General features: G+C 39.5%; 1 protein-coding gene and 1 pseudogene across 1 annotated transcript; both read right to left on the bottom strand.

The window, feature by feature from the left end:
• Positions 1 to 2,936: 2,936 nt before the first annotated feature.
• On the bottom strand, positions 2,937 to 3,878 carry LOC124508115 (olfactory receptor 4F15). The gene has a single exon (XM_047074530.1). The coding sequence runs from the start codon at positions 3,873 to 3,875 to the stop codon at positions 2,937 to 2,939; it is 939 nt and encodes a 312-aa protein (XP_046930486.1). The 5' UTR covers positions 3,876 to 3,878.
• Positions 3,879 to 13,689: 9,811 nt separating this feature from the next.
• LOC124508258 (olfactory receptor 4F6-like) lies at positions 13,690 to 15,356 on the bottom strand (annotated as a pseudogene).

Here is a 15,356-nt window from a genome sequence, read left to right as displayed (position 1 = left end):
TCTTATGAACCTATCTTCCTATAACTGAAAGTTTATACCCTTTGGACTATATCTCCCCATTTCTACCTCCCCCAAACTTCTTGAAGCCACCATTCTATTCTCTGTCTGTGAAATCAGATTCTTTTTGTAAAAGAAATTATCCCATGTATAAGTGATAATGTACATTATTTGTCTTTCTCTATCTGGCTTTTATCAGTTAGAATAATGCCCTCCAGGCTCATCGATGTTATCGCAAATGGCAGGATTTGCCTTTTATGGCTAAAGATTCCATTTGCATATATACCCCATTTTATTTATTCAACGTGCACTGAAAGAAATTTACATTGTTTCCATATCCTAGCTACTGTAATAATGCTGAAGTGAAGACGGGTATGCAGATACCTCTTCAAGATACTGATTTCATTTCCTTTCAATATCCACGCAGAAGCAGAATTGCTGGATCATGTGGTAGTTCTGTATTCAGTTTTTTGATGAACCATCATATTGTTCTTTGTAAACTTTCATAATGTTCACTATAAATGAACAGCTGTACCAATTTGCTTGTCAATCAGCAGTGCAGAAGGGTTCCCTTTTCTCCACGTCCTTGCTAGCATTTGTCTCTTTTTTGTGACAGCCATAATAACAGGTGTGAAGTGATATCTCATTGTGGTTTTGATGTGCATTTCCCTGATGATTAGTGAGGGTGAGCACCTTTTCATACACATATTGTACATTTATATGTCTTTTTTTTTGGAAAAATGTCTTTTCAGGTCCTATACCCTTTTTTTAATTGGATTAATTACTTTTTGCTATTACTTATATGACTTTCTCATTATTTTGTATAATAACCCCTTATCAAATATATGATTGGCAAGCATTTTCTGCCATTCTGTAAGTTGCCTTTGCAATTTATTGTTTCCTTTGCTGTGCAGAAGCTCTTTAGATTTGTTTCTTCTCAATCGTTTATTTTAGCTTTTGTTGCCTGTGTATTTGGTGTCTTACCCAAGAAATTATTGCCAAGACCAGTGTCAAAGACCATTTGCCCTGTGTTTTCTTCTACATTTGAGTCTTTGATCCATATCTTGAAATCCTAAAATTTTAATGATGTGAAATTTCCTCATTCTTTACACAACTTATTCTCTCCCTTGACAACACATACATATTACCAATGGATGAATGTACTTGCCATTTCCTCCTTATCTGGTTTGATGGCATGATGTCATTAATATAATAGACAATTATGATGACATATAAAATATCCAGTTGGTCTGGATCTCTTCAACTATAAGATAAAGGGTAAAACTGTAAATATATACTGATGTCCATTTCATAAAAATACTGTTTCCAATCTCCTTTCTGAAAGATATGGGGAAAAAAATGGATGAGATCAATGATCACATATCATATGGCCAAGGCTGTGTTAATCTGCTCTTGCAAAGTTACCACCCTTGGTAAAGCAACTGCAGTAGGTCTGTTACAAGGGTGAGTTTACAATAGTCCATTGTCATTTTTCAGGATCTGCCTGACTTTTGTAGGAGTCACAGTGGCGAATTAAATGGACAGAGGATTGGGATCACCATTCCAATATTGTTTGGGTATTTTATTGCCACCACTGTCCCTACAGAATATAATGTACTTTTTGAAATACTGTCTGGATGTGTGGATGTGACAGTCTCAGCGCCTCACCCTCTACAATAGCTGAAACCCACAGGGCACGGAAACAGTGTGGGGGTTGTATCAACTACCAAGTACCTTCATTCAAATCATACATCAAGGAAGTGGTGCGGTGATCATGGGATGGGAGGGGGTATCATTTGGTGGACACACTATGCATTGCTCTAGACTAGGAGTCTGTATATAGTTAACTCCCACATGCCTTCATTCAAACAAAAGGGCCACAGTGACCCTTTAGGAATTTGAGTATGGTCATGGTAGAATCTAAGAAAAGACTTAGAGGGGCGCCTGGGTGGCGCAGTCGGTTAAGCGTCCGACTTCAGCCAGGTCACGATCTCGCGGTCCGTGAGTTCGAGCCCCGCGTCAGGCTCTGGGCTGATGGCTCAGAGCCTGAAGCCTGTTTCCGATTCTGTGTCTCCCTCTCTCTCTGCCCCTCCCCCGTTCACGCTCTGTCTCTCTCTGTCCCAAAAATAAACGTTGAAGGAAAAAAAAATTAAAAAAAAAAAAAAAAAAAGAAAAGACTTAGAAATGATAAGGAAGTGCTTAATGTTGATGACTATTTACCAGTAAAAAAGGAATACATAAGAGATATAAACCTCTTTCTTTAAATAGATCTATAGGAAATAACTGGAAGAGTAGAATTTGTTCAGAAATTCAAATGCAAAATTGATTTGAAAGTAATGGGGCAATGACATGGCAACCAAGGACATAGTTTCTGGTGCCTGGCTCTCTGGTAATTTCTGTCCTGCTCCTGGGCCAATTGCAGTCACCCCTCATTTCTTGGGTTATAGCTAGGGCACCAGAAGGATCAGAAGCAGTGATGTTGGTAATTCAATCTAGCTTTAACTTCTACAATTCTAACATAGAATTAGCAATTTTATACACTGCCACATAGAGGAGCCTGATAAGGACACCAAGGAAGCAGAAAATGGAGAAATAAGAATCAAACAAAGTAGAAACAAAGAAAATTGAAATCGAGACTTAAAATCCAGTAAGCAGAAGGAAGATAAAATAAATCTTGGTTATTCAATTATGTGGCCTGCTCCTAACCATGTAGGTGACAAAGCACATATGATTTGGTTTTTGACACTTTGATGTATAGACTATCAAAGAATAACATCACTTCTAAATTAATGGTGAAATCGATATCATAATATCATAGATAGTACTTTTCTAGGCATATAACATCTTAAGTGTTGAGTATTTTCCTGAGATTGTAAAATGTCTTTTCTACAACCAGCATGGGGGAGAATCTATGATTTCATATCTTCATAGCCAACAGTTCACGAGATCTTCCAGTAATGCACAACATGACTGCACAATCTCCTCATTGCCGCTTTCATCTCTTTGTTCCTGAATGTATAGATGACTGGATTCAGAAAAGGAGTGATAAATGCATCAAAAATAGCAAGATACTTATCCAGGTTGGATGTGGGAGAAGGCCATGTGTAGAAAAACATCAGTGGCCCAAAGAACAAAACTACCACAGTGATATGAGCCGACAGTGTAGAGATAGCCTTGGATGAGCCACCAGAGGAATGTTTCCAAACAGTAAACAAAATGAAGATGTACGAAATGACCAGCACGATAAAGGAGCCCACAGAAATGAGCCCACTATTCACAGTAACCATGAACTCCAGTTCTTGGGTGTTTGCGCAGGCAAGTCTGAGGAGCCGGGGAAGGTCACAATAAAAACTGTCCAACACGTTAGGGCCACAAAAAGGCAAGTCTACCACAAAAACTACTTGAATCAATGAATGGATGAAGCCAATGACCCAGGAAGTGACTACAAAATATAGACACATCCTGGGACTCATGACGGTCAAGTAGTGCAGAGGCTTACATATGGCCACATATCTGTCGAAGGCCATGGCTATAAGCAGCACCATCTCAGTGCCCCCGACAGCATGGCTAAAGAAGATCTGGGTAAAGCATCCACAGAAAGAGATGGATTTGCGCTTCTTGAAAATATCACAAATCATTTTAGGGGCTATGATTGAGCAAAACAACATATCAATGACTGAGAGGTTAGCCAGGAGGAAATACATAGGGAAGTGCAAATGAGCATCCAAGGTTACAGTGAACACAATGACAAGGTTTCCCATCATGCTTGCCAAGTAGAACAAAAAAGAGAAAACAGAAAGGAGAAGTTGGATCTCCCATGAATTAGTGAGTCCCAGGAGCACAAACTCTGATACTGTCGACTGATTCCTTCTATCCATTGCCTCAGATACCAGGATCAGTTTTCATGTTACCTAAAGGAAGAAAGAAAATAAAAAACAATTGCCTAGGTAAGTATTAGTGTTTACATAAGGAAGCCTACAGTCCATAAAAACAGTTATCCTATTAGCAGTTCACACAGCCAAATAAGCTTCATCTGATTTATATTGGTCTGCTACTTGGAGGAGGCAAGCGGTGCCCAATGCCAGTGTGGATCCAAAACTGCTACAACTAAATGAATTCCACCTCTGGACCTGTTTCCCTTCTGGTTTCTGGTTTCTTCTACTCTCACTCTTACTATTTCCTCCTGCCCTGCATTCTACCTCATTAACATACAGGGTCAACTTCAAATACTTTTGACTATGATTTCTTATAAATGGATAGGATTTCAGCCACTCGTGTGAGCCACCTAACAATTCCTCATACACAGCAAAGAACTTTCAAAGTCTCTGTTATTCCTGTTGCTTAATTAGACTTTAAACATTTTCCTTCTTTCCACTTTCAAAATTTCTCATTCTGTTCTCTAATGTCCCAATTTTCAGTGTCCCAGCTCAAATATCCCTCCCTGTGAAATCTTCCAAACCTGCCTAAGTCTCTCTACTCTGTACTGTTAGCATTTATTTCACTCTATCTCTCATGATTATGTCCATTTCCATCTCTCAAGTTAACCAGTGTAGTCTCTTGGGTACAGGAATAATTTTAGTTCATATGGGTATCCCCTACCTCCATTAAAAACACCAGAGGTAACTAACACAAGTAGTTATTTAATGAGTGCATCACACTGATTGAATGAAGGAAAAAAAATTAAAGGGAGTAAAGAATGACCCTGGAGTCGAGAGAGTCTATCATAATTCACTAAAGTTCATGTTAATAGTATATTTTATGGTACAAGTCAGTAGTTATCACAGGATCCCAAGCTTCATTCACACAGTTGTGTAACTACACAAAATAATTATTTCAGAAAAGAATTCTATCATCAAGTGAAATATGGGATCTCAATTATTAATTTAAAATAGTTGGTAGAGGGGCACCTGGGTGGCTCAATGCGTTAAGCATCCAACTTCAGCTTAGGTCATGATCCTCACAGTTCGTGAGTTCAAGCCCCGCGTCAGGATCTGTGCTTATACAGCTCAGATCCTGGAGTCTGCTTCGGATTCTCTCTCTCTCTCTCTCTCTCTCTCTCTCTCTCTCTCTCTCTCCCCACCCCTCTCCTGCTTGTGCTTTGTCTCTCTCTGCCTCTCAAAAATAAATAAATGTCAAAAAAAATTTTAAATAGTTGATAGAAGTTCTTTGACATGTTTCAACTGGAAAAAATCATTTTATCTTTTAATGATACTCACTTTGAGAAAAAATTTTCAATTTTTAACATAATACATGTAACGACCTGAGGCAAATAATCTCCTCCGGTAGTAGACACACAAACAGAGATAGAGATGTGGGCACCTGGATGGCTCAGTAGGTTCGGTATCTGACTTGGGCTCAGGTCATGATCTCATGGTTCCTGAGTTCGGGCCCCTCATCAAACTCTGCACTGACAGTGTGGAACCAGCCTGGGATTCTCTCTGTCTCCCTCTCTCTCTGTCCCTGCCCCATTTGCATGTGCATTCTCCTTCTCTCTTTCTCAAAATGAATAAACTTTAAAAGAAAGAAAGAAGGAAAGAAAGAAAGAAAGAAAGAAAGAAAGAAAGAAAGAAAGAAAGAAAGAAAGAAAGAAATAGAGATGGGGTGCCTGGGTGGCTCAGTCAGTTGGGTGTCCAGCTTCAACTCAGGTCATGGTCTCACAGCTTGTGGGTTCAAGCCTGCATCGGGCTGTGTGCTAACAGCTCAGAACCTAGAGTCTGCTTTGGATTCTGTGTCCCTCTCTCACTCTGCCCCTCCCACACTCATGCTCCGTCTCTGTCTGTTTGTCTGTCTCTGTCTCTCTCTCATAAATAAAAAACACTAAATAAAGTAAAAAACAAAAAATTAAAAAAAAAAGAAATAGAGATACATACTCATTGAATACCCAAAGATAAGAACTCTGCCACATAAAAGCAGTCTCTTTTCTTTTCAAAATACATCTGGAATGGATAAAAGAATAACAGGAAAAGAACTGGGTGAAAACAGCCAGCCAATATATGGGTCTTCAATGATAGAGGGTCATAACTGAGTTATAGAGATAAAGGGCAGGAAAAGAACTAAGGGACAATAGCAAGATCAGAGCATGGAAATGTAGGAGACAATTACAGTTCTTTTTTTTTTCAATACATGAAATTTATTGTCAAATTGGTTTGCATACAACACCCAGTGCTCATCCCAAAAGGTGCCCTCCTCAATACCCATCACCCACCCTCCCCTCCCTCCCTCAGTTTGTTCTCAGTTTTTAAGAGTCTCTTATGCTTTGGCTCTCTCCCACTCTAACCTCTTTTTTTTTCCCTTCCCCTCCCCCATGGGTTTCTGTTAAGTTTCTCAGGATCCACACTTACAGTTCTTTAAAGATGAAAATCTGCCAGAAATAAATTATCAGAGGTCCAACTCAGTGGTGGTTTTTGACTGAGTACAACTTCATGTTACACCAGTGAAACAATTTATATACAAAGCGATATGCCTGAGGACCTGCTCACTATCACAAAGTTAACTGGTGGGAGGGTCCACAGAGGATCAAGAACACCTGGCTCCATTGAAAGTTATTTGCCTTAAATAGAACTTTGTATTTGTTTTATATGTATTCATTATCTATTTCTGCAATAACAAATTACTGGAAACCTGGTAGTTTTAAAACACACCAATGTGGGGGCGCCTGGGTGGCGCAGTCGGTTGGGCGTCCGACTTCAGCCAGGTCACGATCTCGCGGTCCGTGAGTTCGAGCCCCGCGTCAGGCTCTGGGCTGATGGCTCAGAGCCTGGAGCCTGTTTCCGATTCTGTGTCTCCCTCTCTCTCTGCCCCTCCCCCATTCATGCTCTGTCTCTCTCTGTCCCAAAAATAAATAAACGTTGAAAAAAAAAAAATTTAAAACACACCAATGTGACATCTCACAGTTCTGAAGATGAGAAGGCCAAAATGGGTCTTCCAAGCTAGAATCAAGGTGTTGGCAGAGCTGCATTCCTTCCAGAAGACCTAGGAGAGAATTCATGACCCTCCTTCTTCCAAGGATGCCTGCATTCTTTGCTTCACGACCCCTTCCTCCCTCTTCATGGTACAGCACTCCAAACTCAGCAACTGTCATCACCTCTCCTCTCTGACTCTGTCCATCCTGCCTTCCCCTTGTAAGGTGTATGCCGTGTGATTACATGGGGCTGACTCAGATAATCCAGGATAATTTGCCCATCTCAAAATTCTTAATCACATCGACAAAGTCCCTTGTGCCACGTAAAGTAACATACATTCACAGGCTCGGGGATTAAGACATGGATGCCTTCAAGACTATTATTCTGTACACTTCTCACAAGTGAACAAATAATTTTAGTGGGAAAAGGAAGACCTTATCACTAACCGGTGAATCAGATGGAGGAAATTTCAGAGAGCCTGTCAAGAACATGGAAGAGATATTAAAGGATGAAGGACAGATGGTGCATCCAGACCTTTCCTCTGAAACTACACATAAGACACTTCTGACTCCAAACACATCTAGGACCAAGTCTGACCAACTAATATCCACCAATAATAAGGAACCTATCCTGGGATTATCCCAAGATAATCAGCCAACCAACGTGTTCTGGAAAAACTGGGTATATACTTTAGTCCTGAGTGGTTCTCTGAATGACTTTGAGATGATTTTCAGTCATGAATTTAGTAAATATTTTTGAGGACCCACAATGCCAAGCACCATTCCACACATTGAGGTTAAAGCATAGGCAAGATTTTCTGCTTCTGTGAAGTTGATATTCATGTCAGAAAATTCAATTTTGGTCTGTTACATACAGAGTCTTTTCTCTAGAAAGGATAAGAACCCTTGAAGAAACACTGTAATTCATCAAATACTGGGGAGTCTCAAACACTCTGCTTCCTTCTTGTTCAGTGTCCACATTCACAGAATCTCTTCTCAGTATCCTGACTTTTTATATGAATTTTTACATCTTTGATATCTATCACACTAATTTTTCAGTGACTTTCTAATAAACATACATGGATTTTACCTCCCCAAATATATTATAAGACACTTGGAGCAAGTTTTGTGTATCACAGTTGTTTGTACTGACTGAAGAGCAGCTCAGAAATTATGTTGGCTGTATTTCGTAACTTACACATTCATTCATTCAGCAAGTATTTTTGTATCAGTCATCAGGACAATTTTAAGTAACAGTCACTTAAACCATTAAATGATTTGACTTAAAACCAAACCTCGATATCACAAACTATGAACTTACTAATAAATTTTTTTTCTACGGAATGAGCAGAAAAATAAGGCAAAAAACATTCCTATGATCACTAAGTAAAACAGTGTGTTAGCCAAAACTTTTCTGAGTCTTCTTTGGAAGGAGGAGTATGAAATAGGAATGCAATCAGAATATACTATGAGACAAAAATATAAGTGGTGCTTCCTCCAAATTGTAATGTGAACAGCAAAAAAAATAACAAGTGAGAAGATAAAAGAAATACTGCTAAACCTGCCTATTAATAAAAATGTAAGGAATAAGGTTAGCAAAATCAGCAAAGGATTTATTGGGTCATTCAGGAAAAAAAACTATGTGATCTTTGTAAAGTTTACATAAATAGAGAGTCTAGCACAAGGGCAAAAAGGACAATTTTGGAGAAAAAGAAACTCACATTTTAAAAATCAGAAAGGAAATTGATAGAAATGACAACAAGGAAGGCAATAGGAAATTAGGTTTTTGAATGCAGCAAGAATTCGAGATGGTCAATTAGATGGGAAAATATGTTAAAAAGTAAGAAATGGCAGACTGGGAGCTTGTTCAGATATACAGTCTCAAAAGTCCCAATGCTCAGAATTCCTTCCTACTAGCACCTAGCATTAGAGTCGCATTCTTTTTGGCTAACATACTGCATCCCCTAGTTTTACTTACATTGCTAAGGGAAAGGTGATTCATTAAGCTATTAGAGACAAACAAGGAAGTTACCAGATGGCTTTCCTCAGCTGAGATATTGTGCATGCAAGAAATAAGTTTTCACAGTGAAGAAATAACGGATTCATTTATGCCTCATTCAACACCAAAGAAGGATGAGCTTAGATAGGTTGCTGCAGAAGTCAGCGAAAAACACAGATGAGCTCAGAAGGAGAGGGCCAGACCCCAGGAATGAGAGCTAATGCTGAGAAAACAAGGATAAACGGGTTCAAAGACAAAATGTACCTACTTTACATCCCTTAAAGAACAAAAAAGAAAAATTACTACAAATAACAAATAGGAAATCTGGAAACTTACTCAGCTCCTGTCTTCAAGTATTCAGATTTCTTGAGTATCTCTCCAGTGGCTCTGAGATACAGTCTCTGAATGGCCTCTAGAGGAAGGTCCTAGGTTCAGTCACTTTGAGATATCGCAGGCCTTCCATGGAAACAGGGCTGCTCCTCTAAGGCCATTGCCATTAGAAGATATTCCACTTTGCGTTCTCTACTTGTGGTCTAGCTATTTCTCTCAAGAATCATGACAAGAATTACAGCCATCATTTCATTTAGACTATGTAAATGATCATGGTATGCATTAAATTCAGATTCTGCAGCATTTAATGGAATCATCATCTAATGTCTTGATTTATATGGAATTAGAATTGGGCAACCTCTTAGAATAGACTCATGGGAATTTTACATTTTAAAATTTTGTGGGGAAGAAAAACAGAGATGTTCATTATGCCCAATGAATAAAATCACTCAGTTGGAAGAGATCTAAAAATGTGTTCTGACCCAGTTCTTTTCTTCAGTTTCTCCACCCAGGACATGGTGGTTTCTCTACATTTACCTGGTTTGAAAATTCATTTTCTTCCTTGGTGTCTCACTTTTTATTAACATAGCAATGCAAAGGTTCATCCTTACAAAAAGAAAACCTCTCATTCTTTCAAGTAAACCGATGTCCACTTGATTCTTTCTCTGTGAATAGAAAGACATTGTCAGCACTCTCTCAGATAAATGTTTATTATCCTTGATCTTGGGAGAAGCAAATAAACATCACGCATCTGTACCCTCTAGATTACCCACCTCCAGTCCTTTAGTCTTCCTTCATAGGATCATCTTCTATCCCTTCATCTTTGGCGCTATTTCACCACGAAATCACCACCATTTCACCATAAAACATCTCACTGGAGGGACCTAGAAAAAAATTCTAACAAATGTTTAAAGAATATAAACAAAAACGGGAGGATCGATTACTGGTTGTTAAAGATGATACATTTAGTTTCCTACTTTTTTCTCCATCCTTCCACCACCTACTTTTAACCTACACTACATTAGTTTAGTTTAAGGTGAGTTAGATGCCTAGATAACTTTTCTTCTAAGCAGGTTTTCTATTATCCTTTCTCCATCTTGATTCTATGAACTTGGGGGTGTGTTTAATGTCACTTATCACTTCTACCTAATGAACTTTCTCTCATATTTGAGTTCCCTGAAGATAAAGGTAAAGCAAGCTTGTTATCACGACCGCACACATATTTGTATTTACTTTGCGTACTAATAACTCTCCCTAAAGACCCCTTGGTACAGTTAACAATTCAGCCTGAATCCTGGGCCTGACCACAGTGTGGATTCCAGACTCTGTAGTGTATCTGCATTCTCACCCCCTGAATCTCCAAGTCATTTCCAAGTTCTTATTAAAACTTAAGGTTAATTCAGTTTTTCATGTTGACAACCATTCATGTTTATTTCCTGCTCTACTCATCATCTCCCCACCACTAACACGTTTCTTTCTGCCTCTGGGCAAAAGCTAATTGAAAAACACAAAAGCAAACCCTTACCTGAGTTTTCCTCCTGACTGAAGTTTACCTAGTTTGATCTTCCTCCTGTTGTCTATTTCACTCCATCCTTCCCTTGGAGCTGTTCCCAGACTACAATCTCAAGCACACAGGAGGTGTATAAATGTATCTATATATGGAACACATAGCTAATTAACTGAACTGAAGGATAGTGACCAACTAATGTTATCCTGACCTGGGATTGCAAAACTAAAGTCAATTAGTCAAGGAAATTACCTCCTAAAAAATATATTCATTGTGATCCAAGCAACAAAGGGAAGTGTTATAAATGAGTCAGGCGAGGGGCAAATGACACAAGATTATTTAAGAAGATAATCTCTGTTATATGGTTTGCTACTTTAAATCCTATCATCAATAATAAAAGCTTCCTTAGGTAATTTGATAATATTCACCTTCTGAGAATGTTATGCAAATTGCATAGAACAGCTTGATAAATATCAATTTCCCTGCATATAAATGAACTAGGGAACTGAAAGAAAAGGTGAAAATGTTTAAGTAAAAAAATAGCTACACAAGTAACATCTCACTTCTTTTTCATGAGGATCACATAATAAAGCAACTGAGCAAGTTTAACATCACTAGGGATGACGTGTGTATTACGTACCCCTGGTATGATTTATAGTATTCTTTTCAAAAACCCAGAATCCCAGTCAAATTATGTAGAAAAAATTCAGACAAACCCACATTGAGAGGACATTCTACAAAATATCTGACCAATATTCCTGAAAGCTGTCAACACCATGGAAAACCAGGTAAGACTATGAAACTCAAGAAACCAGAGGTCGCTAAGGAATCATGACAGCTAAATGTCTTGTTTCCTTGATTGAACTCTAGAAAAGAAAAGGGTAAAATGAAAAAACTGGTGAAATCTGAATAACATCTATCATTAGTTAATAGGCACGTACCACTGTTGATCTCTCCGTGTACCACAGAAATGTAAGATGATAACATTAGAAGAAACTGAAACTGATACCGGGTGAAGGCCATATAGGAACTCCCCGGACTACCTTTGCAACTTCTCTGTAAATCTAAAATTCTCCCAAAGTAAAAGCTCTATTTAAATGAACCAAAGAGGGTACCTGGATGGCTCAGTCTGTTAAGCATCTTAACTCTTGATTTTGGCTCAGGTCACAATCTCACAGTTCCTAGGTTCAAGCCCTGCTTGGAAACGTGCATTGAGCTCTAAGTGGGGTTCTGTACTTAACAGAGCAGAGCCTGCTTGGGATTCTCTCTCTCCCTCTTTCTGCTCCTTCCCCAATCTCTCACTCAATAAATAAACTTTAAAAAATAAATAAGTGAAACAAAAGATCAAAAAAGAAATGTAAAATTGGGGCCAAATATATTTATTAAGTGAAAATCATTCAGGAATGTTGAAGCTCTGACAAACAGACATTCAAGATACAAAGTGAAAGATATACCAGTACACATTAGTGAAAACTCAACAGTCCAATGGAGATGCAAGACTCAGCAAATGAGGATACAAGATTTAAAATGATAGATGGCAACAAAAGACAAGGAGCCTGGCAACTTAAACTCGGAATTTAGATCTTCCATATAGTCCCTTTATGGTCTTGAACTAATTAACTAATTTTCCAGTACCTGAAACTTTTTAAAATAGGGAGAATCTATGAGATGATGTTTACTTTACTTGAAAAATTTAAAAACCGTGCGACCCTCCCAAGTTGAATTTTAATAATTTTCCATGTTACTGCATGTGCTATATAAGCAATCTTTCAGCTCTGAGGTATCTTTCTATACTCTGTTAGGATGCAGGCACTGAGGCTCTGCAAACTCCTTTCTTTCTTGCCAGCTCTGCCCTTAGAGGGCACTAGAGGGCGACTGCAAGGCTAGAAACGGAACAGAGGACTTCTTTGCTCCCTCCTCTTTGCTGTCTGTAGGCTCCCTCTCTGCTCACTGTGCCTGTGAGCATCGCCCAACGCCCTGTTCACCTCAGCAACCCTGATTTCTTTCCAAGGCAGCAGCGGTGTTCCAGCCTTAAAGGTGCTCACTTCATCACACCCTCCTCAGGAACACCTGTGTTGGCCACCAGCACCCTTTCCTCAGAGGTGGTGAGCCTGCCTTCCTCTGAGCTCAGAGACACGAGCAGCAGCCCCTCCTCAGATATTTGAGTTTCAACTCCACAGGTCCTTCCTCCAAGATCTTAATAGCTTTTTTCTTCCAAGTGTACTTATTCTAACTGCTACCCTTTATTTTCCATCCCTAGGGGTGAGAGCTACTTCGTACAAATGCTATGTCTGTGGTATCTCAGGGTTTATTCTTTTTCAAATAACTAGTTAACAGCTTTATATTTAGTTAACCATTCTTTATACCAACATTTTCTCTCATAATAACTGCTATGGTTATTATCTCCTTGCTGGGCCCTGAAAAATCCAGATTAGCAATAGAATAATGAGGAAGGCTGACAGATAAGGAGCTGAAAATATAGAAAATCAATCAGCTGTATAATAAGAAACATAACATGAAGGAAAAATTAACATTTATTCTTAAACTGAGATAGTATGTTTACTATGGGAAAAAATAGGAAATGAGCAATACAGGGGTGACTTGGTGGCTCAGTTGGTTAGCTGTTCAACTCTTGATCTCTGCTCAGGTAATTATCTTGCAGGTTTGTGAAATTGAGCCCAATGTCAGGCTCCATACTGGGCTTAGAGCCTGCCTGGGATTCTCTCTCTCCCTCTCTCTCCGCCCCTCCTCCCGCTTGTACACGCACTGTCTCCCAAAATAAATAAACACATTGCCTTTCAAAGGGGATTGATTAACATTTATACTAATTCTGTTTGCCACCATCTACAGGTATGACCCCTGGTGAGATAAGAAATCCATGACCTGTAAGTCTCTTCTATAACCAGAGTCCAGGGAATGACATCACAGTTCAATCCTCCACGTGTTTAAAAGACATTAACTTACAAACTGAGAGCATAGGCTCCTCATTGCCACCTTCATATCTTTATTCCTAAAAGTATAGGTGACTGGATTCAGAAAAGGATTGTGATAACTGCATCAAAGATGGCAAGGAATTTCTCCAGATGAGATGTGGGAAATGGCCACACATAGAACAAGACTAATGGCCCAAAGAACAAAACAACCACAGTGACATGAGCTGACAGAGTGGAGAGGGCCTTGGACATACTACCTGAAGATTTTCTGAACAGTCACCAAAACAAAGATGTAAGAGATGATTAGAAGTAAACAGGAGGCCACAGAAATAAAGCCACTGTTGGCAGTAACCATGAATCCCAATGTGTTTGTCTCTCCACAAGCAAGCTTGATGAACCGAAGAAGGTCACAAAAAAAGCTGTCTAATTCATTAGGCCCACAGAAAGGCAAGTCTACAACAAAACCCCGTTGAGTCACTGAATGAATAAGGCCAATGATCCAGGAAGTGACTAGAAATAAAATGCACCTCCATGGGGGTCATGATGGTCAGGCAGTACAGAGGCTTACATATGGCAACATATCTGTGAGAGGCCATGGCGATGAGAGCACCATCTCAATGCCCCCAACTGCACGGATAAAGAAGATCTGAACTACACAGCCCCCAAAAGAGATGGTTTTGCATTATCTTAAAACATCATAAATCATCTTGGGAGCTGTGCAACGGCAAAATATCACGTCGGTGATGGAAAGGTTGGCCAGCAGGAAGTACGTAGGGGACTGTAAACCGGGGACAGAGGTCACACTTAGCACAATGAGGAGGTTTCCCACTGGGCTCACCACATAGAACACACAGGAAAAGAGGGAGAGAAAGAGCTGGATGTCCCCTGAGGTGGAGAGTCCCAGGAACACAAACTGCAGCACCGCCGAGTGATTGGCCTCCTCCGTTGCCTCTGTCAGCAGTGACACCTCTCACGCCACCTGAAAGAGGAGAGTAATGAGAAACTGATTCAGGAGAAATGGCACTGATCTTAATCCTGGGCCATAATATCATTGTCAGAAAACCTGACGAAGGCTGATGTCTGCTCCTGCAGACCATTTCAGTCACAACGCAATTCAGATATCCTTGTAGTATACTGCGTCTCAAAAAAGTACTGCAAAAAATAAGGATACCTGTACTTATTTTTATGGGTAGTTCTGTTGTATTTTTTCTGTCGTTGTTTTAGGGATATCTCATATATGACCACAAGTTAATAGACTTTTATAAATTGCTCAACTCCATGAAATAATCAAGTGATGTAAATTTCATAATTTGGACATCTCACAGTATAAGATACCATATCCATGGTCACATTGGCAAGTTCTATGAAAATCATTATAAGCTTTCTTTGAAGACCTGATATGTATATTTCTCATATCTGTAAGTTAGCAAGAAAAAATGAGTTAGAGGAAGGAAGGAAAGAGAGGTGTGCAGGATGCCAGAGCGTGGCACTCACCACCCCATCGAAGGATAAGGGCTAGAGAGTGACACAGTTATGGGTTTGTGGAGGACATTCTGCCTAGGTATCATCATACTGTATCTTCCAAGTTATAGCAAAGATGAACGCCATACCTGTGGTAACTCTGTTACTACGCTCCTCCCTATACCTCCCAGTCTTAGCTGAACTGCCTCTTCTTCCCTGGACAGGCAT

The sequence above is a fragment of the Lynx rufus genome, unplaced genomic scaffold, assembly GCF_022079265.1.
Source record: "Lynx rufus isolate CCGP_SWC_20201006 ecotype Redwood Valley unplaced genomic scaffold, mLynRuf1.p SCAF_13, whole genome shotgun sequence".
Lineage (NCBI taxonomy): Eukaryota > Metazoa > Chordata > Mammalia > Carnivora > Felidae > Lynx > Lynx rufus.
The sequence above is the reverse complement of the archived record's forward strand: the minus strand, read 5'-3'. Positions and strand labels throughout refer to the sequence as shown.